This window comes from Lontra canadensis, unplaced genomic scaffold (assembly GCF_010015895.1).
Source record: "Lontra canadensis isolate GAN:19392208 unplaced genomic scaffold, GSC_riverotter_1.0 scaffold123, whole genome shotgun sequence".
Lineage (NCBI taxonomy): Eukaryota > Metazoa > Chordata > Mammalia > Carnivora > Mustelidae > Lontra > Lontra canadensis.
Window position 1 is genome coordinate 4,674,898 of NW_022631117.1, and position 24,363 is coordinate 4,699,260.

The 24,363-nt window shown below is 43.2% G+C and overlaps 1 protein-coding gene across 1 annotated transcript in view; it reads right to left on the reverse strand.

The window, feature by feature from the left end:
• Nucleotides 1-23,308, reverse strand: part of ADGRG4 (adhesion G protein-coupled receptor G4) — an 83,632-nt gene extending 60,324 nt beyond the window's left edge. The window contains exons 1-3 of the mRNA XM_032841448.1: nucleotides 23,233-23,308; nucleotides 21,284-21,898; nucleotides 1,371-7,238 (exon numbers count right to left, since the gene is read on the reverse strand). Of these exons, the coding sequence (XP_032697339.1) occupies nucleotides 1,371-7,238; nucleotides 21,284-21,898; nucleotides 23,233-23,308 (6,559 nt within the window). The remainder of the gene's footprint in view (nucleotides 1-1,370; nucleotides 7,239-21,283; nucleotides 21,899-23,232) is intronic.
• Between the last annotated feature and the right edge of the window lie 1,055 nt (nucleotides 23,309-24,363).

The window sequence follows — 24,363 nt, forward strand, 5'->3', positions numbered from 1 at the left end:
AAGAAATTTAACTTCCATAAATCTGGTGAAAATTGCTTGTCATTTTAAAGAGACTAACAATGAAATCTCATTCCTAAATTTTGCTTAATTTAACTCCAAGGTCAGGAACCAGCACTTTGGGCTCCATATCCAAAAGCAAAACAGATGTACTATTACATTTTTGCTTTAATTATTTGGGCAGTTTCTTGACAGCTACACAGTTGATGGACATTCTGCAAATCCCCCAAATCCTCAGTTTTCATTAGCCAACACATTTCCTAGTCCATTTCATGGTGAAGCTGAACATTATCTCACAATATCATTTGCCCTGAGAAAATATTTATTTCTTCCTATGACTTTCCTTCTGCTTTAGGTTTTTCTCTCTTTTCCTCCTTCTCTTGTCTGGTCCTGTCAGATTTCAATTTTGGAATGTTAGAAGTTAAAAGTACATCCAATATTGGAATGACATGGAAGGTAAATACTCCCCAGCCATGGATAAGCTTTCCAAGCCAGCTGGAGGTGGAGAATGTAGAAACTGAGGCCTATGAGGCATTCAAACAAACAGGCTAGAGTATCTCCTGGTGTTTGCTGGTATGTAGACATCATGTCAGACCTAAGGCCATGTAGTTCTCTACTGGGAGAGGCAGAAGTTCCTGATCCATGTTCACAATGGCAGAGACAGAGTATCAGGAACAAAATGGGTAGAAAGTGTGTTTAGAAATGTCACCATGAGGGCCCCTGTGTGGCTCAGTTGGTTAAGCGACTGCCTTCAGCTCAGGTCATGATTCCACAGTCCCAGGATCAAGTCCCACAACCAGCTCCCTGCTCAGTGGGGTGTCTGCTTCTCCCTCTGACCCTCTCCCCTCTCATGCTCTCTCCCATTCTCTCTCTCAAATAAATAAATAAATAAATAAATAAATAAATAAAATCTTAAAAAATAAAAAAAGAGGGGTGCCTGGGTGGCTCAGTCATTAAGCATCTGCCTTCAACTCAGGTCATGATCCCGGGGTCCTGGGATTGAGCTCTGCATCAGGCTCCCTGCTCGGCGGGAAGCCGGCTTCTCCCTCTCCCACTCCCCCTGCTTGTGTTCCCTCTTTCACTGTGTCTCTGTCAAATGAATAATTAAAATCTTTAAAGAAAAGAAAAGAAATGTCACCATGAATGACAAGATACATTTACATTATACTTCAATAAAGCAAAGCTAAGCAAGATGGCTAGAGAAGTCTGTGTTTGGACAGGGTATCCCCTGCACCCACTGTCTGAAGGAGAGAGGAAACGTCTATACCATTCTTTATCTTTTTCTGCCTTCAGAGAAATGGCTGCCTTAGAGAACACGTGACCCATTGTGCATGCGTTCTGTTAGCGATGCGAGCTCCTATTGCAGAACATACCTGTAGACTCAGTGGCAGTAAGGGAAGTCACTGTTTCCATAGGCAGAAAAGAAGATGTGGACTCCAGCTGGGCTGTCTCAGAAGAGGAAGAGAGTAGTGAAGACACAGACGCTGTGGAAGGATGTGTTACTCCAGTGGATGTGAGTGGAAATAAGGCTGTGGTAGCGGTAAGTGTGGTGGTAGTTATATTTGGAAGGGAGTCCAGCGTGGGCTTAGGAAGAACTAAAGAAGGGGATGTTGATGCAGCTGGGATTCTGCTCCAAGCAGACGTTCCTATGGGGCTAGGTGGAAGCTCAGAACTGATAGATAGGGTGTGGTGTATAGCAGGAGGCGACCTACTCATTCTGCTAAAGGGTAGAGGTTGAGACACGGTCCTGGAGTTGGCAACCACAGAGGTTCTGGAAGATGCCTCAGGGGATTTGGAAATGTATGCACCATCAGCTGTGATTTTTATAGATATGGGGAGAGAAACTGGGAAGCCAGTAGTGATACTGCTCACTGTAGGTTCAAGAGTGGTTTGGGTGGGTGCAGTGCTTATGGCACCAATGGGTAGTGTTGTAAAGTTAGTGAATGAATGCACTGGCATGGTGTCAGAAGTCAGAAAGGAGGACTTTGACACCTCTACTGGAGAAGAAGTTACAGTGTGAGGGGTACCGGATACAGTTGCTGGTAGAGAAGCTGGAGGGAGAGCAGGTAAAATCCAAGCCAGTGTGGATGAACTAGCAGCCTCTGAAAGTACAGATCCTGAAGTGGCACCGGAAGGAGTCCATGCGAGTGTGCTCCCAGGAGTCACAGGTGTAGCTGTCTTCTCAAGCGTGTGCTTAATGTCAGCCAAAGTGATAGGAGTAGATCTTGAAGATGTTGGTGATGAAGGGCTGTCAGACATCCCCAAGGTAGGAAGAATTCCTGACGTGGAAATTGATGACTTTGCCATAACATCTCCAGACACAAGACCAGTCTGAGAGGGTGTGGATGTTGACAAAGACCCAGGAACTAGGTATGGAGTCTCTGTTTCCACCTTATGGGGTGTAGGTATATGAGTACTAGTGGAAATTGGAAATTGAGAACCTTTAGCTGTGGGTGTGTTCCAGGAAGTCATAAGCAGAGATTGGGCATTACCAGATGTGACCCTTGTTCCCAGAACTGGAAATTCAACCATTTGGGTTGTAAGAGGGAAAAAATTCTCTGAAGTGGAGAGCTTGGCTTTAGTACTATGAGGTGAAGAAAGAAATGATGTCAACGAAGGTGGCATTGTAATGGATGGGGTCCATGGAGGATGTGAAACAGGGGTATCCACAGATGTGACTCCTTTTGTTAGTCCAGCTGCTGAAGTATTTTCTGACAAGGATGTCATCTTTTCTGTACTTGAAGAAAGGTAGGTGGTCACTTTTACCCTTTCTGTGGGGCCAGAAGTGCTCTTAAGGCTTGCCAGAGATGGGGAAACCTGAATATTCAATGAAGTATGGAGATTATCTGATGGAGTAGATGAAAGCACACTTTCAAGGGCAGCAGTTCTGGAATAAGTATTTGTGAGAGCAGTTACTGTACTACTGCCTCCGGGAGAAAAGGATCCATTCGTAGTCCCAGATAATATGCCCAGAGCTGTGGTCTCATCTTTTTGTGATGACTGTCGAGTTGTTGATCGAAATGGTGAAAATGTGGTCGTTGGAATGGAAGAAATAGCTTCAGTGTTCCTAGAACCAAGCTCTACTCGTAGAGCAGTGGTGCCTATGGATGGAGTCGCTATCCCCTCCATAACAGTGGTTGGAATGGTTTTCACAGAGGGAAAATTTGGCTGTGTCAGAGAGGAAAAGGATGTAGGTGTGATCCTGGAGGACAACTCTGTCATTCCTGAAGTAAAGGAAGCAGAAGAAGATGGTGCACTTTTTGAAGTAGGCCCAGGTGCAACATCCAGTGTCAATGTTTGTAGGGTCATCATAGTCCTAGGGGTAGTTGAGGACAATAATGAAGACAATGGTCCAACTCTCGTGGAAGTGTCAAAAACAGCTGGAGGTAAGAAAGCAGAGCCATTAACTGACATTGAGGACATCTCAGACATAGGCCCAAAAGTGGCCAAAGAGGGACTTTTCAAAGAATCTGGATGTGTTGTTTTAGAAGATTTCATTATTGGTATCATGGGAGTGTCAGAAACTCTTTTGGAGCTGAAGGCAGCGATACTAACTGGCAGTGAAGACATCTGATAGATAGGAGTGGATGTCGCCACAGAGGTTTTCCCATGAAGTGTCATAGGTGCATTTGGAGCAGACAGGGCTGTAGTGATCCCATCAGTGGAGATGACTGTAAAATTGGCACTAGATGGTCCAGTTGTGGAAAGAGACAGGAACTCAGGAGAGGTATGTGTGCTTTCAGAAATGGGAGAGGCAACTGAAGTCACCTTAGTTTGAGTCTTAGGGGAAAGCAAGTATGAAAGAGTTGTGTTGACATTTACAGGATTGGACATTCTAGTTGTCCTGGAAGTTACGGTGTCTACAAATGAAGTATCCTGGTGGTATGAGAAAGGGTGAGTCACAGAGGTGGCACTCACTACCATTTTCTCAGTTCTGGGAGTATATACTGAAAGGGCATTGATGCCTTCTTTTTCAGGAGACAGAAATCTGGTAATTGTCAGAGCTTGTGAAGGGAGGGCTGTTTTCCCAAGACTGGTAGACATTTCTGGAATGTGAGCATCTACTGTGTGACTTGAGATAGAGGTAGGTGTAGTCTGTATAGTCCCAGAAGTGTGAGAAGAAGCTGAAATCCTGTCAGGTGGAGCTGCAAGTGGAAACTCTGAAGGTGAATGTGTTTGGTGACTGGAAATTGTTGGGCTCTCAGCAAATTCCATACCTGTTGTTTCCAAGGATGAAGTACTCTGGGAGTCTGAAACAAAAGGATTCTCTGATGGGGGCATTTCTGTCACCTTCATAGTTCTCGAGGTGTTTCCCAGGAATGTGGTCATCTGCTCTTTGTCAGAAGATAAGGCAGAAACGTCAGTCACTAATAGGGTGGGGACCAGTGTGTTTCCAAGACCTGTTGAAGATTGAGAAATGGGACCATCTACTGTAAGCTTATTGGCAGAGGTGTGTGAAGATACAGTCTCATCAACAACAGAAGTTTCTGTGGAGCCAGGAGCCAAGCTAACAACAGCCCCACTGTGGCTGAAAGTGTACGGAAGGCTGAGAGCATGGGTAGAAGTCTCCTTCCCTTGTGATATGGGCTGGGATGCTACTGGTGTAAACATAGTTGAGGTCACATGGGTAGGGGACACAACAGGAATATTGTCGGGGAGAGATTTAGAGCAGACAAGAGTGGGTGTAAATGGGGTTTCTGTGTCAGCTGAGGTGAAGAGAAAGGTGGTCTCAGCCTTAGTTGCCACAGGAGTGGGAGGTCTCCACGAGGGGACTGGAGTCTCTGTCAGAGAGGGAACTGTCACGGGTGTCATCCTGACAGAGAACACTGTGGCTTCTGAAGTGGTGGGAATTGAGTGTCTGTGGGTAGGCACAGGATCGCTGGTTGTTGAAGCAGTCTGATCCAATGGTGACACTGAGGTTGTGGTCGCCGTAACTGATGGCACAGGGGCTGCTGAGGAATGGGTAGCAGTAGGTTGTGGAGGCAAGATGCCAGCAGACAAGGACATAGCTATAGGGACAGTAGCAAAACTGGTCCCCGATATCCTTGTAGTAGAAGCGCCCAGGGGCTCAGGGAATGTCTGTGTGCTTCCGGAAATGGGAGATGGAGTTGGATTCTCCTCAGGTGGAGCTTCTGAAGTCCAACGTGCTGTGTGGGTGTGGGCGGAATTAAAGATTTCTGTGGTTCCATCGTATGAGCTCTTACGTGTGGTTTTCATCGATTTTGTAGAAAGCCAACTTCCTCTCACCTCAGTGGTTGCAGTTTTAGTATCCAACGGGGTGGTCAACTTTTCTAAGTCAGGAAAAGGGGAAACGGTGACAGAAGCTGTTACCATTTGTGCAGATTCATCTGCTGCTTCCAGCGTTGTTGCAAATGGGGAAAGGTCAGCTGTCACTGCTATAGTTGATTTTCCCTCAAGATAATGGGAAGTTGTTTCTTTCCTTGTCGCAGGACCATTGCATCCTTGTGTTGTTGCAGACCCTGGTACAAGAGTTGTTGTCTCTCCAAATGCAACTGTGGCATTTGTCTCTGTTAGTGTGGTCTCAGAAGTGCTCTCCTCAGTAGAAACATTTGGTTCAATGTTAGCAAGGGTGGATATTATATCTACTGGTGGAACAAATGTCTCCCTCGTTGTTGAAAGAGGCTTGCTTCCACCTGCTGTGGGCAGAGACGTAGTTTTTAGTCTCAAGGTGGTAAGTTTAAACTCAGGCAATTTGGTTATAGATATCGTTCCCGAAACTGTGGAAAAATTAGCAAACCATGAAGTCATCAACGTGGATAGAGCTGTCGCGTATCTGTCTGTACTAGCACCAGCAGTAATACTAGCATCAGTGATTGTGGCAGCCTCGCTTTTTGAGGGGCCTTCTGGTGGGATAATAGTAGTACTAGTAGGGGATGAATGTCCTGCATTAGAATCGCTCCCGTGGAATGCTGATGTCTGCAGGGGCTGCTCTAGCCCAGGAGTCCACGTGGTTTCATTGGTAGAGAACAGATGGGCACCATCATGAGTTATCCATGTGGGACCAGACTCAGATGCCTTAAACGTGGAAGCTGACCTAGTGGAATTCAAAAGAAGCATGTTTCCTCCACCTGTGGGTGTGTTCTGGGTATATACTGGCCCAGGTGTTATGGGGGGAAGCAGAGTGTCAGCCACCACTGGTGCAAGTGTGACCCCAAGAGTCAAGGCTGTATGTGTAGTCTCAGTGTCAATAACTGGCTGTGCACTCTGAGCTCTGGCAAATGGGGAGGATGTCCTGAAAGAAAGGGCCACAGAAGAGGCCCTTTTTGGTATGGAGGTAGAGACTTGATCCTCCATTCTGGATGAAGAGACGTCCTGGAAATTTGTAGATGTCAATTCTGTTTCAGCTGTGAGCATAGGCATCACCTCAATAGGCCTCGTTGGGAGCATTTTTGATGCTGGAGATGCTATTTCCATGTCAGTTGTTGCCAACGTGGGTGCTGTCTGATTTCTAGGAAATACGGAATCCACTGGAGCAACCATGGAGTTGAGCACAGACTCGGGTGGGAATGTCGATGCAGTCCCAACGTGAGTAGTTGTAGCTGAAGTCTCTTCCACCGAACACCAAGGTACTGTTCCACCAGCTGTAGAGGCAAGAAGTTCCTGGCTAGCTGTGGAGATTGAAAGTACATCAATACCTGGGGATTCATGTTTGGGCCAAGATATTGTAGATATGGGTTTTGACTCAACAGAGGAGAATGAAGGTGTTGTCTTCATAATGGTTGACTGAGATCCAGTCACTGAAGTTTTGGATATAATTGAATTCTTGGTCAGTCCAGAAGTGTATAGAAAATTCATAACTGTAGTTGGATGAAAAGTCTTAGTAGCAATGGCTTCAGCCACTTTTGTTGTCCTTATGCTCTCTGAAGATGGAGACTTAGTTATTTTCATGGAATTGTTAGTAGTGTCTATGGAGGTGCTCTTGGTAGGCAGAGGGACGGCTGCTGAAGTAGGCAAAATGTGCGCTGTGAATCTGGTTGTCTCAGCTATGGGTGTCTTTAAAAATTTTGGTGCAGTCATTGTTTTCAGAGGTGGAGATGTTGTATTGGAATATGATATGGTTGTATAATCAGTTGCAAACACAGGCATGCTTTTAAACGTCACTGTAGAAGAATATATTGTCTCTTGCGGTTTTAGTCCAGTAACTTGGGATGGAGTTGTCAAATCTATTTGTTGTGGAAGAGTTGTGCTCATTTCTTGAATTGTTATATTTTCAGAAACAACTGAAAATCAGAAAGCATGTGTTATTTTGGATTTGGCTTTAGAAATCAGAGACAATTCTGTTAGAGCTCTATAATTTTTTTCTCATGTTTTTAAGAGGAGATAAGTATCAGATATAATCAAGCCACTTGATTACTTGGTTTTTCTTGAGATGATTTTCTACTTTCTAAAATCTCTATATGGTTCTCAAAATGCCTTCATTATGTAACAAGTAGAAGGACGTCCATTTCAGGGTTGCCTGGGTGGCTCAGTTGGTTGTGTCCATCTCTTGATTTCGGCTCAGTTCATGATCTCATGGTCATGAGATCGAGCCCCACATTGGGCTCAGTGCTGTTCATAGAGCCTGCTTAAGATTCTCTCTCTGTTTCTCTCTCTCTCTCCTCTGCCCCTTCCCAACCCAGCTCGTATACTTGCTTTCTCTCTCTCTCTCTCTTTCTCAAAAAAAAAAAAAAAAAAAAAAAAAAACCAAAGAATTTCATATACAGGATGGGTAGGAACAAGAAGACAGTGAAAGCTAGGAAACTTTTTAGGAGGCTGGTAGAGTCATCCTCCTCACTTCATTCCCACCAACTCTAGGCCAGCACAACTCTCCATCACCTCCGTACCTGCATTTGAGCAGTCAAGTACTGCTGGACATGGTCACACAAGGGGATGAACTAGTATTTCTATCAATTCATCATCACCAAACCCAAATAAGCCTTTCACACTGCCCAGTCTACTTTTCTCTGGTCAATTTTGCTACTACTCTGTGCAGTAACTATTTAAAACCTTCCTCACTGGGGTGTTTGGGTGGCTCAGTCAGTTAAGCATCTGCCTTCGGCTCAGGTCAAGATCCCAGGGTCTTGGGATCGAGTCCTGCATTGGGCTCCCTGCTCAGTGGAGAGCCTGCTTCTCCCTCTCCCTCTACCCCTTCCCCTGTTTGTGCTCTCTCTCTCTCTTTCATCAAATAAATAAATAAAATGTTAAAAAAATAAATACGTAAAATAAAACCTTCCTCATTATCGAACTCTGCCCCCACATGTTTATTAAGTACCTGTGCCCCTTCCTTCATAGAAAAACGTAACTGATCAGAAACTCAGCACCACCTCAGTTAGCCCTCATCAGCACTTATCTCTCCTTTCCCTAAGGAGCCTTTCCTTCCTGATTTAAAATATCTTCCAGTCTCTTACAACATAAAAATAAAAGCCCCACATCTCTCTGCAGGTACTGCCCTATCTCCCTCCTCCTCATCACATCACTTTAAGAAAGGTTATCTATCCTGACTCTCTCCACCCTCCTCAGCCACATTTTTTAGCCCACATTAGTCTGGGTTTTGTCTTCATTCCTCTGCGTGGCACCCACTAAGGCCACCAATGGCCTCCCTGAGAACACATACTTCTCAAGTCTTCATCTTACTTGATCTCTCAACAGCTTCTGACAATGTTGACCATTCTGTCCTTCTTAAAATGCTCTTTTCATTGATTTCCATGACATAACATGCTCTTGGGCTTTCTCCTAAGCCTCAAGGCACTCCTATTCTATGTCCTTTGCAGATCCATCCTATTTAACCCAGTCATTAAGTATTAGAGTTCTTCAAGCCTTGGTCCCAGTATCTCTTCTCTCCTTACCCTGTGGTTCCTCCATACACCTCCATATTCGAGTTTACACCTGTACACAAATGAAAGTCAAAGTTATATCTCTAGACCAGATCTCTATTCTGAGCTCCACAACTGCTTACTTGACATCTCTTGGATATCTCATTAGCCCCTCAAACTCTATCATATGCCTCAATTTGAACTCGTTTTCTTCTCTCCAAACTGGGTCCTCTCAGTACTCTCGCAGTGAATGGCATCATCATACATTCAGTTATGTAAGCCAAAACCCTCTCCCTTGGTCTCCTTCCATTTATCTCTCACCTGCCATAGCCAACCCATAACTTTGCCCTATGACTCTTATCTCCTAAATAGCTCTTGACTCTGTTTCTCTCCATCTTGATCACTTACCACCCTCACCAAACCACCATCAGTCTCTTCACCTAAACTCTGCAATAGCCTCCCAACTGAACCCTCTGCTTTTACTCTTGGCCCCCCTCCAATCTGTTCCATAGTTCCATCAGGATGATCTTTTTGAAATACTAATTTGATCACGTCTCTCTCTCTCTCTCTCTCTCTCTCTCACACACACACACACACACACACACACATACACACAAACTTAGCTCCCTTTAGTGGCCTTCCATTACTCCTAGGATTAAAAAAAAGTGTGTTTCTTAATAGAGCTTATAAAGCTATGCACAGTTTGGTCCCTACCCAAACTGTCCAGCCTCACTCTGTGTGAGAAGCTTTCTCTCGTTTCTTGGACTCCAGCCCACCAGTCTTATTTTAATCCTCCAATACTTGGCGTTCTCTTTCCCACCACAAGACCGCTACCTATCCTGTTACCTGTACTGGGAGTGTGCTTCCCATCCCTCTTGATCTGATTAACTTCTCATACTTCAGAGTTCAGCTCATGCATTGCTTCCTCGAGGAGGCTGGCTATCTTCCTTAGCTTCCATGACTAGGTCAAACCAGTCTATTCTAGGCTGTTGGGACACCCCACACTTCTTCTTCAGAGTAGTTGTCACTGCTGCAGGTTTATATCAATGCGTGCTTATTCCCATCTGTCCTCTTCACTACACCGTATGCACAGGGCCTGGCACATGGGAGATGTCCAGTAAAATTTGCAGGCTGACAGAATAAGGGGATGATGAAGACTTGGAATGAAATAAGAGTAGTGTGGGGGATTCTTAAAGGAAGAAGCAACAGGTTATGGTAACAAAGAAGCTTACAAGATGAAGAAGACAAAGAAATCTCAGAGGATGCAAATTTTGCTTTTGGGCAACTTGGAGAATGTTGATAATCATAGGAAATAGGGAAATTGGGAAGGTGGCCTCTCTCCGAAGAAAAATATGCACTTCTGACTTGGATAAGTGGAACTTAGGGTGATGGAACATCCACGCGAAAATGGCACATAGTAAAATTCAAGACTGAGTCATAATTTTTCTCCGGTTCAGATCACCCAGAATGAAATCATGCATATTTACCATTGGGAAATTAGCATTTTGAATTTATCCACCTGGGAAGCATATTACTTATGATGTAGAAATAATTATGGTGGTAGACAATCTACTAACTTGTTTCACTGTCTTGAGCATTCAAATTGCTTTTAATTTGCATAGATAGAAATTCTGAGATGTGTGTAGGATGTTCTTTAGGATTTTGTGGTCATTAGGAAGTGGGATGAATGACACTCAGAAGCCTGCAACTGACTGTACAGACAGAGTTGACAAAAGTCACACACGTATAAAGTCACAACACACACATGCAAAGGGAAAAGTCAGAGTTAGTAGAAGAAGTACTCTCCCACTTAATTTTACAACATCATTTCAATAATCAGATATCCACATTCTGTTAGACTTTACCAAGAAACTGCTATCCTTCTGCAGCACAACATTTATGTCAAGACTTCTGCCTCAAACGTGTCCATAACTACAAGTAGAGGGTGAAGAGTCTGGATTTTGGTTTCCGTTTTTGCAGAAGGCTTTACCACAGCCAACTGGCTTTGCAAACTTTTTAAAGGGTCACTTATACCACACTTGAGGAGTGTGGCATCCCAGCTCCTGAATCACTCTCCAAGAATACACTAATTCTCGCTCTTTTACAAGTGATTCATGATGGAGCTGCACTCACTTTTTAGGAAAACAATAAAATACTGAATACCACAGAAGTCCATCTTCTTTGATACAATATTCAAAGATCACTGTTCCAGGAGTCTTAATGAGTAATGAGAAACTCAGAACACAGAGGTTGGGAGTTAGGTATGATATTTGTACCTAAAGATGGCTGAGCTGTAGATATTAATTGTAAGTAATTGTAAATGCTTCCAGTAAGCATTTGAAAAAGACGCATAAAACTTAGGAAAGGATGGGGATGCCTGGCTGGCTCAGTGTAGTGTGGGATTCCTCATTTCGGGGTTGTGAGTTTGAGCCCTACGTTGGGTGTAGAGATTATTTTAAAAAAAATCTTAAGGGACCCCTGGGTGGCTCAGTTCATTAAGCATCGAACCCTTGGTTTTAGCTTAGGTCATGATCTCAGGATCATGAAAGTCAGCCTCTCATCAGGTTCTGCACTCATCAGGGAGTCTGCTTGAGATTCTCTCCTTCTCCCTCTCCCTCCCCTGGTCCCCTCCTCCCTCCTTCTCTCTCTCTCTCTCTCTCTCTCTCTCTCGCTCTCTATCTGTAAAATAAATAAATAAATAAAATCTTTTAAAAAATAAAATCTTTTTTTTTTATTTATTTGACACAGAAAGAGAGAGAGAGATCACAAGTAGGCAGAGAGGCAGGCAGAAAGAGAGGGGGAAACAGGCTCCCAGGGAGCCTGATGTGGGGCTCAATCCCAGGACCCTGAGATCATGACCCGAGCCAAAGGCAGAGGCTTAACCCACTGAGCCATCCTGGTGCCCCCAAAAATAAAATCTTAAAAAATACTTAGAAAAGAAAAAACAAATGAGTTGAACAAAATTGCCAAGCAGGTAACATTTTAAGTACCAGGTATCTCTTAGAAAATAGTGCAATTTACATTGCCTCACTTGAATCCAAAGCCTGGATTTCTCTATTTCAACAACACTCCCATTGAATCTTTCAGCTGAGAGGTTTTCTCCAAAAGGATTAGTGTACCAAATTTCTCCTCTAATGTCTTTTATTTTTATGATTTTGTTTATTTGACAGAGAGATAGCACAAGTAAGCAGAGCAGCAGGCAGAGGGAGAGGGAGAAGCAGGCTCCCCACTGAGCAAGAAGCTGAATGCGGGGCTTGATCCCAGGACCCTGGAATCATGACCTGAGCTGAAGGCAGAGGCTTAACCAACTGAGCCACCCAGGCTCCCCTCCTCTAATGTCTTTATTCACAAAGACTCCTGTCTTCCTTAATTTAAATCACAGAAACATAGAACTAACTCTTGGCAATTGTGTTCAATCCCTTCATTTAGAGACTAGGCCCAGAGAGGTACAGTGCTGACAGGATGAGACTTCCACAGATGAAACATGTAGAGAAGTAAGACATTGTGTGTCAGAGTTTTAATTATCTAGCACCCATAAGTGCATGCCCTCAATTTATACAGAACCACCACAAACCTAGGAGAAAGAAGAGACTCTACCTAAAAAAAAAAAAAAAAAAAAAAAAAAACCTTAGATAATAAAAGCCAAGTTCTGCAAGTGCTGAACAGCTCAAGAATAAGCAATCACCCAAAACTATGCGACATAAACCATAGAGTATCACTGTGCTAAACTAAATTTAAAAAATTTTTTTAAATGGGCAAAAGACACAAATAGTTCACTGAAGAGGATGTACAAATGGCAAATAATCATAGAAAAGGATGTTCAATGTCATTAGGCACCAGGGAAATGCCAATGAAAGCCATAATGAAACCGCACTACACACTTACCAGAATGGCTAAAACAAAAATTAGTGGCAACACCAAATGCTGGCAAGGATGGGAGAAACTGGATCACTCATCCATCGCTGGTGGAAATATTAAGAAGGTACAGCCACTTTGGAAAACAGCCTGAAAATGTTGTGCAAAACTAAGTGGGTGAGGCACCTGGGTGGCTCAGTCGGTTAAGCGTCTGCCTTCTGCTCAGGTCATGGTCCCAGAGTCCTGGGATCAAGCCCCGAATCGAGCTCCCTGCTCAGCAGGGAGCCTGCTTCTCCCTCTCCAACTCCCCCTGCTTGTGTTCCCTCTCTCCGTGTGTCTCTCTCTGTCAAATAAATAAATAAAATCTTTAGAAATCTAAAAAATAAAGTTTATAAAAATAAAAATAAATGGGCAACTACCATACAGCTCAGCAATGGCACTCCTGGGCATTTATCCTGGAGAAATGAAAATTTGTGTTTACACAAAAAAACCTGTACACAGAGACTCATAACAGGGTGTGGGTATTTTTAGGGGGAGGGAGTGGCTACAGCCAAAAATTGGAATCAGTCCAAATGTCTTTGATCAGGTGAATGTTTAAACACACTGTGGTACATCCATACCATGGAATCTTGCTCCACAATGGAAAAGAACAAACTATGGATACATATAAGCTGGGCAGATCTCAAGGGGGGCAATGATGCTGAGTGAAAAAAATTCAATGCCAAAAGGTTACATACCATCTGATTTCATTTACTAACATTTTTGAAATGACAAACTCCTACAAATGGCAGACAGATTAGTGGTTGTCAAGGGTTAGCGATGTGGAGAGCTGAGGGAGGTGGAGAGAAAGGATAGGAGGGAGGTGGGTGTGTTCATGAAGGGCAACGAGGGGGATCCCTGAGATATTGAAAATGTCCACTACCTTGACTATGTTGGTAGATGCACAAATCGACACAGGTGATAGAATTATATAGAACTTAATACACACACACACACACACACACACACACATGAGTCCAAGTAGAACTAGGGAAATCTGAGTAAGATTAGTGAATTGTATCAACATCAATATTCTGGTCATTATACCAACAACTTTGTGAGATGTTAGTCTTGGGGGAAACTGCGCAAATTGTACAAGGGATCTCCAGCCACATGTGAATCTACAGTTCTCACAATTAAAAAAAGGCAAATGCAAAAACCCACATCATGCATGTAGCTGAGTGATAACCGAATGTCCATCCCTACTGGAGGGACCACAGAAACCATGGAGTCAGGCCTCCATCTTTGAAGGGCTTGCAAACGTGTTTTGCCACATTCATTCTGTTCCCGTTTGTGAACAAGTGATCATTTGCACAATTGATTTGCATGAGCTTTGCTATCTCTGTAGTTTAAAGTGGGGATAATCCATGCTAATTCACAGCGGCCTGTGGGCTTAATTGCCATTTGCTCCTTCATTCTAGACAAAATTGTATTATTGTAATCATTGGGAGCTGGAGAACAGAGGTATAGAGTCGCTGAATATTTATGAGGCATTTTGTTGCAGATGTACCTGCCAAGAGAATATTAAATAGAACATTTGCTAAGGTACCAAATTCTGCCTGTGATTTGGGTATATCACCTCATATTAAATCTTTGTGTTTTTCTAGCGTACATATTGCATCTGGTTTTTTTCTTTCAATCACGAGTGTGTTTATTAGATTTGTGAGATAATAGTGACCAGGAACCGCCACAGACAGATCTGCCTGTGGGGTAGAAAAAATATGAAATGAGTATCTTTAAGATGATGAGAATATATATATGTATATATATATTTTTTTCAAAAATGGTGTCTGTATTCAGTTTCCAGGCAAGGACATGAAAAATGAATTCTGAGATAGGGAGAGAGACAGGCTAGAGCTTCCATCTCTGAATCTATAGGAGAATGTCACTCTGTGCATGGGAATACAAATAAGAAGGTTCGAGCAAACTACAAACAGCTCTTGCTTATCTTTTGTGATAAAAACAAGGATAGCGCAGAGAATTGATACACAAGGGCCAAACCAAATTGCCTTTTAGCTAGTAGAGCCCATGACCATGGAACCTTTCCTATCAGAGCTGACAATTGCTTAGAGGGCTTCCTAGTGGGCCAAACAAAGGTCTTAGAAAGTGCATAAACTATATAATCAATTTCTGCATATTCGAAGAATGGTTAGTTTATAAAGTGATTCAAAGCCGCTGGAACATGAGATCAGTTAATACCTCTTAGCAACTCAATACCTCCACAGATACAGGGACCCTGGGTTTTGATACAGTGCGGATTTCCCAGGATGGACTCAGCTCCTGTTATTTCATTCTTTTCAAAGGTGATTTCTCCAGTACGTATCTAGGAGTCATTTCATCTGCATATCTTTGGGAAGACTCTTCATCTTCATACATCCTCAAGTCTGAACAAATCCTTTGTTGGGCCATGTGTCTGGGCTAACATGAAGCAATTATGCTAAACATACTTGGAGAGGAATTTGAGCTTGTGATCTGTCCCTAATGGTCACTTCAAGAATTTCCTGTCACCATCCATTCCTTTTCAAAATACGGCAGACTTTTGTCACAGCTAAAACCTGGAAACAGCTTAAAAGTCCTTCAAAGGGAGCTCGATGAATAAATTATAGGAGATCCCTACTCCGTCGTACTAATCAGCATCCCCTCCCCAATAAGCAGGCAGCTCTATATTCTATATTTTCTGATATGGGAGTGCCTCCAAAATATATAATTAAATGGATAAAAAAGATGAAGACTATGAGCATATAATGATGATCCTAACTTTGAAAAAGAAAAACAAAGACTATATTCACGTAAACCCAAGTTTTCAGTTGTTCCTGCAAAGATAAGTAAGAAATTGTTAAAAATCGTCACTTTTAGGGAGAGGACTTAGGGTAAGAACAATATTGATGAGAAAGGAGGCTTTTACTTTTAATTTCTATCTTTGTGCATTATTCAAATTTTTACCAGCCTATCTACTACTTTTACTTTAAAAAATAAATCCATTTTAATGAATAGTTAAAGTAATAAACTAGTAAAAATGGTGACAGTTTAAATTGTAAAACTTCTATCTTTTGCCTTGAAATTCTACTCTTACAAACGTGTCCTATGAAAAAGCAAACCCACATATACCAAGATGTATGTACAAGGATATTTGTCACAGCATTATTTAAAACTATAAAAAAAACCTATAAAAAATCCTATTAAAAAAAAAAACTTTAATGCCCATCAGTGGTGAGTTAAAGAAATCAGAGCACATCTGTAAAATGGGTATATGTAGCACTAAACATGCATGAGGTTGATCTAAATGTACTGATGTGTCCATGATAATGTTAAGTTATAAAATACATCAAGTGTAAACCATTCTGTATGTATGTACATATTATTTTGTTTTTTTTAATCTTGTATATTGGCTTTTTTAAAAGATTTTATTTATTTATTTGACAGACAGAGATCACAAGTAGATAGAGAGGCAAGCAGAGACAGAGAGGGGGAAGCAGGCTCCCTGCTGAGCAGAGAGCCCGATGTGGGGCTCCATCCCAGGACCCTGCGATCATGACCTGAGCTGAAGGCAGAGGTTTTAACCCACTGAGCCACCCAGGTGCCCCTTATTTTGTTTTTTGTTTTTTTTTTTTTTAGGACTATACACACAGGTGAACACTTGTTATAAAGCCATTTTAAAAAATCTAAAAGAACAGACACCTCTGTGGAGAGGTTTTACTTCATAGTTCATGCACTTTGTATTGTTTGAGTTTATAATAAATTCCATATAATAAACAACCATAACGTATTGCACTCGTGATTTTTTTTTAAGATTTTGTTTTTTGGGGGCCCCTGGGTGGCTCAGTGGGTTAAGCCTCTGCCTTTGGCTCAGGTCATGATCTCAGGGTCCTGGGATGGAGCCCTGCATCAGGCTCTCTGCTCAGCAGGGAACCTGCTTTCCCCCCTTTCTCTGCCTGTCTCTGCCTACGGGTGATCTCTCTCTCTCTCTCTCTGTGTCAAATAAATAAATAAAATCTTAAAAAAAAAAAGATTTTGTTTTTGGGGGGCACCCAGGTGGCTCAGTCGGCTACAAGTCTGACTTTGGCTCAGGTCATGATCTCAGGATCCTGGAATTGAGACCCTTCATTAAGATCCCCACACAGCGTGGGGGGGTTGCTTGTCCTTCTCTTGTTCCCTTTGCCCCTTCCCCCACTCATGAGTGCACACTCTTTCTCTCTCTTTCAAACAAATAAATAAAATATTTTTTAAAAAGAAATTTTTCGGGGCACCTGGGTGGCTCAGTGGGTTAAGCCTCTGCCTTTGGCTCAGGTCATGATCTCAGGGTCCTGGGATCCAGCCCCGAATTGGGCTCTCTGATCAGCAGGGAGTCTGCTTCCCCCTCTCCCTCTGCCTGCCTCTCTGCATACTTGTGATCTCTCCGTGTCAAATAAATAAATTAAATATTTTTTAAAAAATAAAAAGACATTTTTCTTTTAAGTAGACTCCATGTCCAACATGACGATTGAACTCACGACTCTGAGATCAAGAGTGACATGCCCCCCTGACTGAGCTAGCCAGGCGTCCCTAAAGGTTTTGTTTTTAAGTCATCTCTACACCCAACGTGTACACTGAACTTATAATCCTGAGTTCAAGAGTCCCATGCTCCACCAACTGAGCCAGCCAGGTTGCCCCCTGCATTTGTAACTTGTAAAAATAAAGAAAAGGGGACGCCTGGGTGGTTCAGTTGGTTAAGCAGCTGCCTTCGGCTCAGGTCATGATCCCAGCGTCCTGGGATCCAGTCCCACATCGGGCTCCTTACTCGGCGGGGAGCCTGCTTCTCCCTCTGCCTCTGCTGCCACTCTGCCTGCCTGTGCTCACTCTCTCTCTCTCTCTCTCTCTGGCAAATAAATAAATAAAATCTTAAAAAATAAATAAAGAAAGAAAAGATGCTTAAAAACACCTCCACAACTAAATCCCTAATGACTGGCAACTTCGCTGTTGTTATTATTTATTACTGTGTTGTTTAAATATTCCTGAGACATCGCCAACTCTTGTGAATACTTGTTTATTAAATCCAGGTAGGGTTCATGGTTTTCAGCAAATGTTCCCCAAAAGCCTTGTCCTCATGAATATATAAATATATACATATATAATTTATGGATAAATAGATTTATTGAGATTTGTAACCTAGCAATGTGCTCATTAAAATTTATTCCTTAAAGGTCATAATCCTTCTATAGACCATAAATACCAATTTATTAGGCAAAAGCTGAGCTAGCCGTGTTGTAATCAGTCATATTTATTCATGTAAGTGTCCCCTCTCCCCCAGATGTCACACGGCCAGGGCAGAGGTAGAAGAAATTCTATGGTGTTACAGCTCCTTCAGTCGTGAGCAGGCAGAATTGAAAAGAGCACAAGATTTGCAACCGGATAACTTTTTGCTCAAATCCCAGCCCCACTGTTTATTTAATAGGTGACATTAAGCAGTTTTTCCTAACCTCTTTGAGCCTCTCTTTCCTCATCTATAAAATGCGTGGCACGTGGAAAGAACTTCGTAAAAAGTAGCAATTACCATGTTATTTTTGAATAGGAGGGAAACTATAGACTCTGTCCTCGGACAGAGGAATCCATCTTGCCTTTTTAGTACACTTTCAAACCTTTCAAGGGCTCTGCCCAACTATCGAGGCCATTCCGGACCTCAGGTTAGAAAGCCCTGGTCTAAGGTTTAGAAAGAACATCTGAAGACACCTGAAAAGTAAAAATAATATTTTCTACTCCTTTTTCGGGTTGTCATTTTAGGTTGTGCTTTCTTTTCCTTTTTGTTGTGCTGGAGTATTGGTGTATTATGCCTACCGGAACCCAATCAGACCAAGAGGACAGGATGTTCATTAAAGAGGGTACAAAAGACCAAAGTAAATGAGGGCTGTCTTGCACTTTAACAACATCAGCTAGATTTCGTGATTTGCCAGCAAAGTGGTAGGAAAGGCCATGGCAATTCACTGGCCAGATTAGGTTTTCAAAGACCACTGCTAAGCATAAGGATTTAATAGAGCCATACTTCCGGTTCTTTAGATCAAAGATTAAGTAACTTTAAACTGCTCTGGGTGAGCTGTTCAGGCTTAACCTACTAGTCCCTAGCTCCATTTTGTAATCAGAGCCAGCGAACACTGCTCTCTTTTATTTTCAAGGCTTCAGAAAAGAGAAAAACCAAATGTCTCCAGGTAGTCACTCAAAGGAATAGCTTTCCTGTTTCTTTGCTTTAGTATCATCTCAAAGAAACCCAGAAGCCCCCTGGAATGTGCCTCTGCCATTAATTCAAACTGCTGGTGAAAATACATCCCCGAAGTCTGTGAGAACTTATTAGGCGTGGATCTAACCCCCATTCCCTCGATACCACCCCCAATCCCTAAGAATTGTGAATAAAACCTAAGAATGAGTACACATTTCAGGAAATGAGGGGGAAAAAAATCTCATCTTGATCCTGTTATCACTGACTTTACCCACGCTCAGGACCGCTGCTGCCAAGGTTGGAAAAGATTGGATTTGAGGGGAGAACAGGGTTGGACAGAGAAAACCAATCGTATATTCTCTTGTTGAAATTAGAAAGAAGGAGAAAAATATATGTGTCGTTCCAAGCAGCCGTTCCAAGAACGCCATCCCAAAAAGTTCCTAACATAATCACTGCTCATGAAAGAAAAATGAATTGGTTTATAAATCCCATTCCTTGCTAAAAGGAACCAGGACTCTTCGGTAAAAATGGTTGATTCTTGCGCTGAGCAGAGAAAGTACAAGATGAGCCTATAACATCTTGTGCTGAAAGTAAGGAAGTACTCAAAAAATGATGGGAATGTGGCAAAAGGACACAAGAGCCAGATGGAAGGACTCCCACTGGCCCAAACTGGGCCAATTTGAACATCAAAATAAATGATAGCAACAGATTGTAACCCATTGAATAAGGTAAGAATCCATGAGTTCATGCTGGTACAGACACATAACAACTGAAGGAATATCAAAGTAAATGTGGAAGAAGAAAACACTCTTCCTTGCAATAGAATACTACCTAATAAATGTTGAAAAATGACAGAGTTTTAAAAATCAATGTTTTGGGACTATTGTATAAGCCATTGAGGTAAGCATCTTCGATAGATGTAAAACTACTGGGTGAAAGTTTATGTTAACAGGGGCGCCTGGGTGGCTCAGTTGCTTGAGCATCTGCCTTCCATTCTGATCATGATCCCAGATTCCTGGGATCGAGTCCCGCATTGGGTTCCTTGCTCAGCGGGGAGCCTGCTTCTTCCTTTGCCTGCTGTTCCCCATGCTTGTGCTCGCTCTCTCTGACAAATAAATAAAACCTTTTTAAAAAAAGTTTGAGAAGGGGGCGCCTGGGTGGCTCAGTGGGTTAAAGCCTCTGCCTTTGGCTCAGGTCATGATCCCAGGGTCCTGGGATCGAGCCCCGCATCGGGCTTTCTGCTCGGTGGGGAGGCTGCTTCCTTCCCTCTCTCTCTGTCTGCCTCTCTGCCTACTTGTAATCTCTGTCTGTCAAATGAATAAATAAAATCTTAAAAAGAAAAAAAGAAATGATCAGTCCGTTTAAAAAAAAAGTTTGAGAAGAACAGGATATTTACATAGCCTCCAAATATCTCCCCCCAAATTAGGTTTTTCAAAAAAGATTTATTTATTTGAGGGGGGACGAGGCAGAGGGAGAGAATCCTCAAGCAGACTCCCCACTGAGTGCAGAGCCCAATCCCATGACCCATGAGCTCATGACCTGAGCAGAAACCAAGAGTCAGACCCTTAACCGATTGAGCCACCCAGGGCCCTTTCCCAGAAATTGGTTATTAATTTCAGAGGGAAAAATAGTAACAGTGGAGAAATCTAGAAAAATAGCTATAAAAGAAATTAGTAGGACAATTTGAATATTGATGATGGATTAAATACTGATATTATATGAAGTACAGCAGTAAGAGAATGTCCTTATTCTAAGGAAATACACACTGAGCTATTTAGGGGTAATGAGGCACTATGTCCATAACTTATTCTTAAAGGATTAAGAAACAGTGTGTGTGTGTGTGTGTGTGTGTGTGTGTGTGTGTGTGTGTGTGTGTAGGGAGGAGGAAAGAGAGAGAGAGGAAGAATAATAAAATCCGGGGAAACAAAGTAACAATCAGTGAATCTGGGTAAAGAACTTGTATAAATTCCTTGTCCTGTTGTAATTTTCTGCAAGTTTTAAATGATATCAAAACAAAAGACAAAACACAAAGAGAAAGAAAATAGTCTTTGCTCTACGTTAAAAAGCAGATGAGGGGCGCCTGGGTGGCTCAGTGGGTTAAAGCCTCTGTCTTTGGCTCAGGTCATGGTCTCAGGGTCCTGGGATCGAGCCCCACGTCGGGCTCTCTGCTCAGTGGCGAGCCTGCTTCCTCCTCTCTCTGCCTGCCTCTCTGCCTACTGGTGATCTCTCTCTGTCAAATAAATAAATAAAATCTTAAAAAAAAAAGCAGATGAAAAAACTGGCAACCTTGGGCCCCTCTGAGGAAGACAGAGCCTTGGCCCAGAGTGGATTATCCAGACTAGCGAACAGAAGACCAAGCCTTGCCAAGGAGGATAGTTCAGAAGTTACTCACAGCAGCGCAGTCTCGTGTCAACAGTTGGGGTTATCTCGTTGATGAGCCAAACATCTTCTTCCCAGCTAACAATGTTTCCACTCATGCACTTCAGAAACTCCTCATTTTCCAGGATGTGGTCCCAGAGCTGAAAGTAGTACAAACTGCCTGTGAAGCCAGGCAGGGCCCTTCCTACCTGGCTGTCCCGGTTCGTAAGAAAATGTCCTAGAATCAGAGTCCCATTAGGTGTCAGGCTTTGTGGTTGATCCATCATTACCAGTATCCTTTCAGTATTCAGGAAGAGCTCTAATCTGCCCTTCACACCATCCCATACTAAGCATACCGTATGCCATTGAAAGGGAGTCAGGGGGTAACGGATATAAAAGGTCTTGCCCAAGTTGTATAGTATTAGCTGCTGATGGTCTCCTCCAAGTCCAAGGTCTATGGCTTCTCTGCCCAGGAAGGCATTATTAGCAATATAGGAGAAGGCCATCCAATCACTTAATTTGTCCTCCACGAACACCAGGTCAATGCATGCTGTGAGTCGACTGAGTTCAGGAACCGTGTTGGCCAGGCTCACATACGTGTCAGCTCTTCCATAAAAATCCAGTCTTTTTCCTTTTAGGGAAAGTGCCTCTGCCCAAATTTGGGGAAAGGGAAAGAGAAAGCAAATGAAATTTTAATAACAAAAATTCAATTGTATCTTCTTTAGCCACATAGTCAATCCCAGATTACACAATGCTATTTGTTATGAGTCAACACGGGTGCAAAAAAAAAACGACAACAACAACAACACCAACCCCAAATAGTGGATATACAAAAATCATCTCTATTTGACACTGGCATGTGACATTTTCTGGCAGGAGAGTCTCTTCCTAATTATATTTTGCCTGGGCTAATATGAAAAGTCAGATTAGTGCTCCCAGAGCACGCACCAGCTGGACAGTGTGGGGAAGCAGCTAGAAGTATTTAGCTAAGTTGGCAGAGAGGCGGCCAAGGAAAAGGCAGCTTGGATTTAAAAATCTGCTGCACATAACCTTCACTCGTGTAATCAAAAGATAACTCTTTCCATCTACCTAACTGCCTTATTATATTCATGGTGCAACAGCAATTTATTTCTCCAATGCCTTTTCCTGAGCCAAATTACCTGATTTATTTGGTCTCTGGAGACTGCTTCTCACTGAAGGCTCCGACAGAGGCCTGGAGGATGACCAGTTGGACAATACTGAAGCTGCAAGGCTTCTGTTTGTCCTCAGGAATGGGAGAAATGGCACTGCCCTGAGTGTACCCCGACTCCTTCCTTCTGTCTCCTCACCAAAAGGCCTGCATATCTTTAAGAGGTTCCTGGTGGGGAGCGCCTGCGAGGCTCATTTGGGTGAGTGTCTGACTCTTGATTTCGGCTCAGGTCGGGATCTCAGGGTCATGGGATTGAGCCCCACGTCAGGCTCCCCACTCAGCAGGGAATCTGCTGGTTTCCCTCTCCCTCTGCTATCTCTCTGTGTCTCTGAAATAAACAAATCTTTTTTTTTTAAGATTTTATTTATTTGTTTGACAGACAGAGATCATAAATAGGCAGAGAGGCAGGCAGAGAGAGAGGGGCAAGCAGGCTCCCTGCTGAGCAGAGAGCCCGATGCGGGGCTTGATCCCAGGACCCTGGGATCATGACCTGAGCCGAAGGCAGAGGCTTTAACCCACTGAGCCACCCAGGCGCCCCTAAACAAATCATTTTTTATAAAAGTTTTCAGGTGGCCATGGACGCAGTTACCACTGGCTCTGGAGTCAAAGAACCTGAGTTGGAATCTCAGGTCTGATGTTCATCTGCTGTGTAACTTTGAGCAAGGACCTTAACCTCCTGATGCCTCAAGCTTTGCTTCAGTAAAATGGGGATTCCAGGCCACAATATGTAACACAACTCAGGGAGCCACCATTTACATTATAATCAATGCCAGATAATAGCCTTATCTACTGACCATACAAAACTGTTGGAAAATTAAGGGCAATGATGTCTGCAAAGCCCTCTCGAACATTGTTGAAGAACACGGCCATCTGCCATCACCTGGGTCAGCTCGCCATCCTGGAGCCCCACATCGGGCTCCCTGCTCAGCAGGGAGTCTGCTACCCCTCCCCCCCTGCTCCTTACCCTGTTCATGCTCGCTCTCTGTTGCTCTCCCTCGCTCTCAAATAAATAAATGAAGTCTTAAGAAAAAAAGAACATGTCCATCACTACAGTCATTTGGTGGGCAATTTGGCAATATCTATAAAAATTTTAATTGAGTGTGCCCTTTGCTTCCTGGGAAGCTATTGGTGAATCATGATACTATCACCGTGACAAAGCTCGCACCCCAGGACCCGAGGCAAATAGCTGAGAACTGCTCAACATCCGCCTAATTCCAGTCCCAGCGCAGCCCAAGACAAACTGAAAAGGGCTTTATGGCAGAATGGAATTCCAACCTCTCTCTAAATTAGGGCTGTGACCTTGGGACCAGCACCCTAAAACTGACAGCCAGAACAGCACACTAGAGGGGCTGACCAGAAGTGACCACCTCCCTGCTTCGGAGAGACGGCCCCAGGTGCGAGCTTCTAGATATTCTCTAGCTCTACACGATCATCTCCCTCCATTCCTGCACAGAGTATCTTTCAAAGGCAAGCAAGTCCATGCCTGCCCGCGCACATATGCATGCATGTGCGCTCGCACCCCGCTCCCTGTGCGGGAGCCCCTGCCATCCACCTGCTGGGGAGCTATTTCTGAACTGTCCATGATGGGTGAGCAAACGTTTATTTCTGTCCCTGGCTTATGTGATTATATTATCTTACCATATTTCATGTGGCAAATAAATCAAAAGGTAACCCTACAAAGTGATAATCACTAAGAAACCCAATATCGATTAAGGTTGGCCAACTGCATTTCTGCTCAGCCCTCCAATATGACGTCAAGCACAACGTTTAAGAATGGGTTTTATGGTGAGTGTAAATATCCAGGGCTTATTTGTCCCTTAAAAGAGAATGTACCACAATCCCCTATTGTCTACAGGGTTTCTCCTCTTAGCAATACACGAATACAAAGCCAGTTGCCATAGGACACAAGCAAGCAACTTACTGAA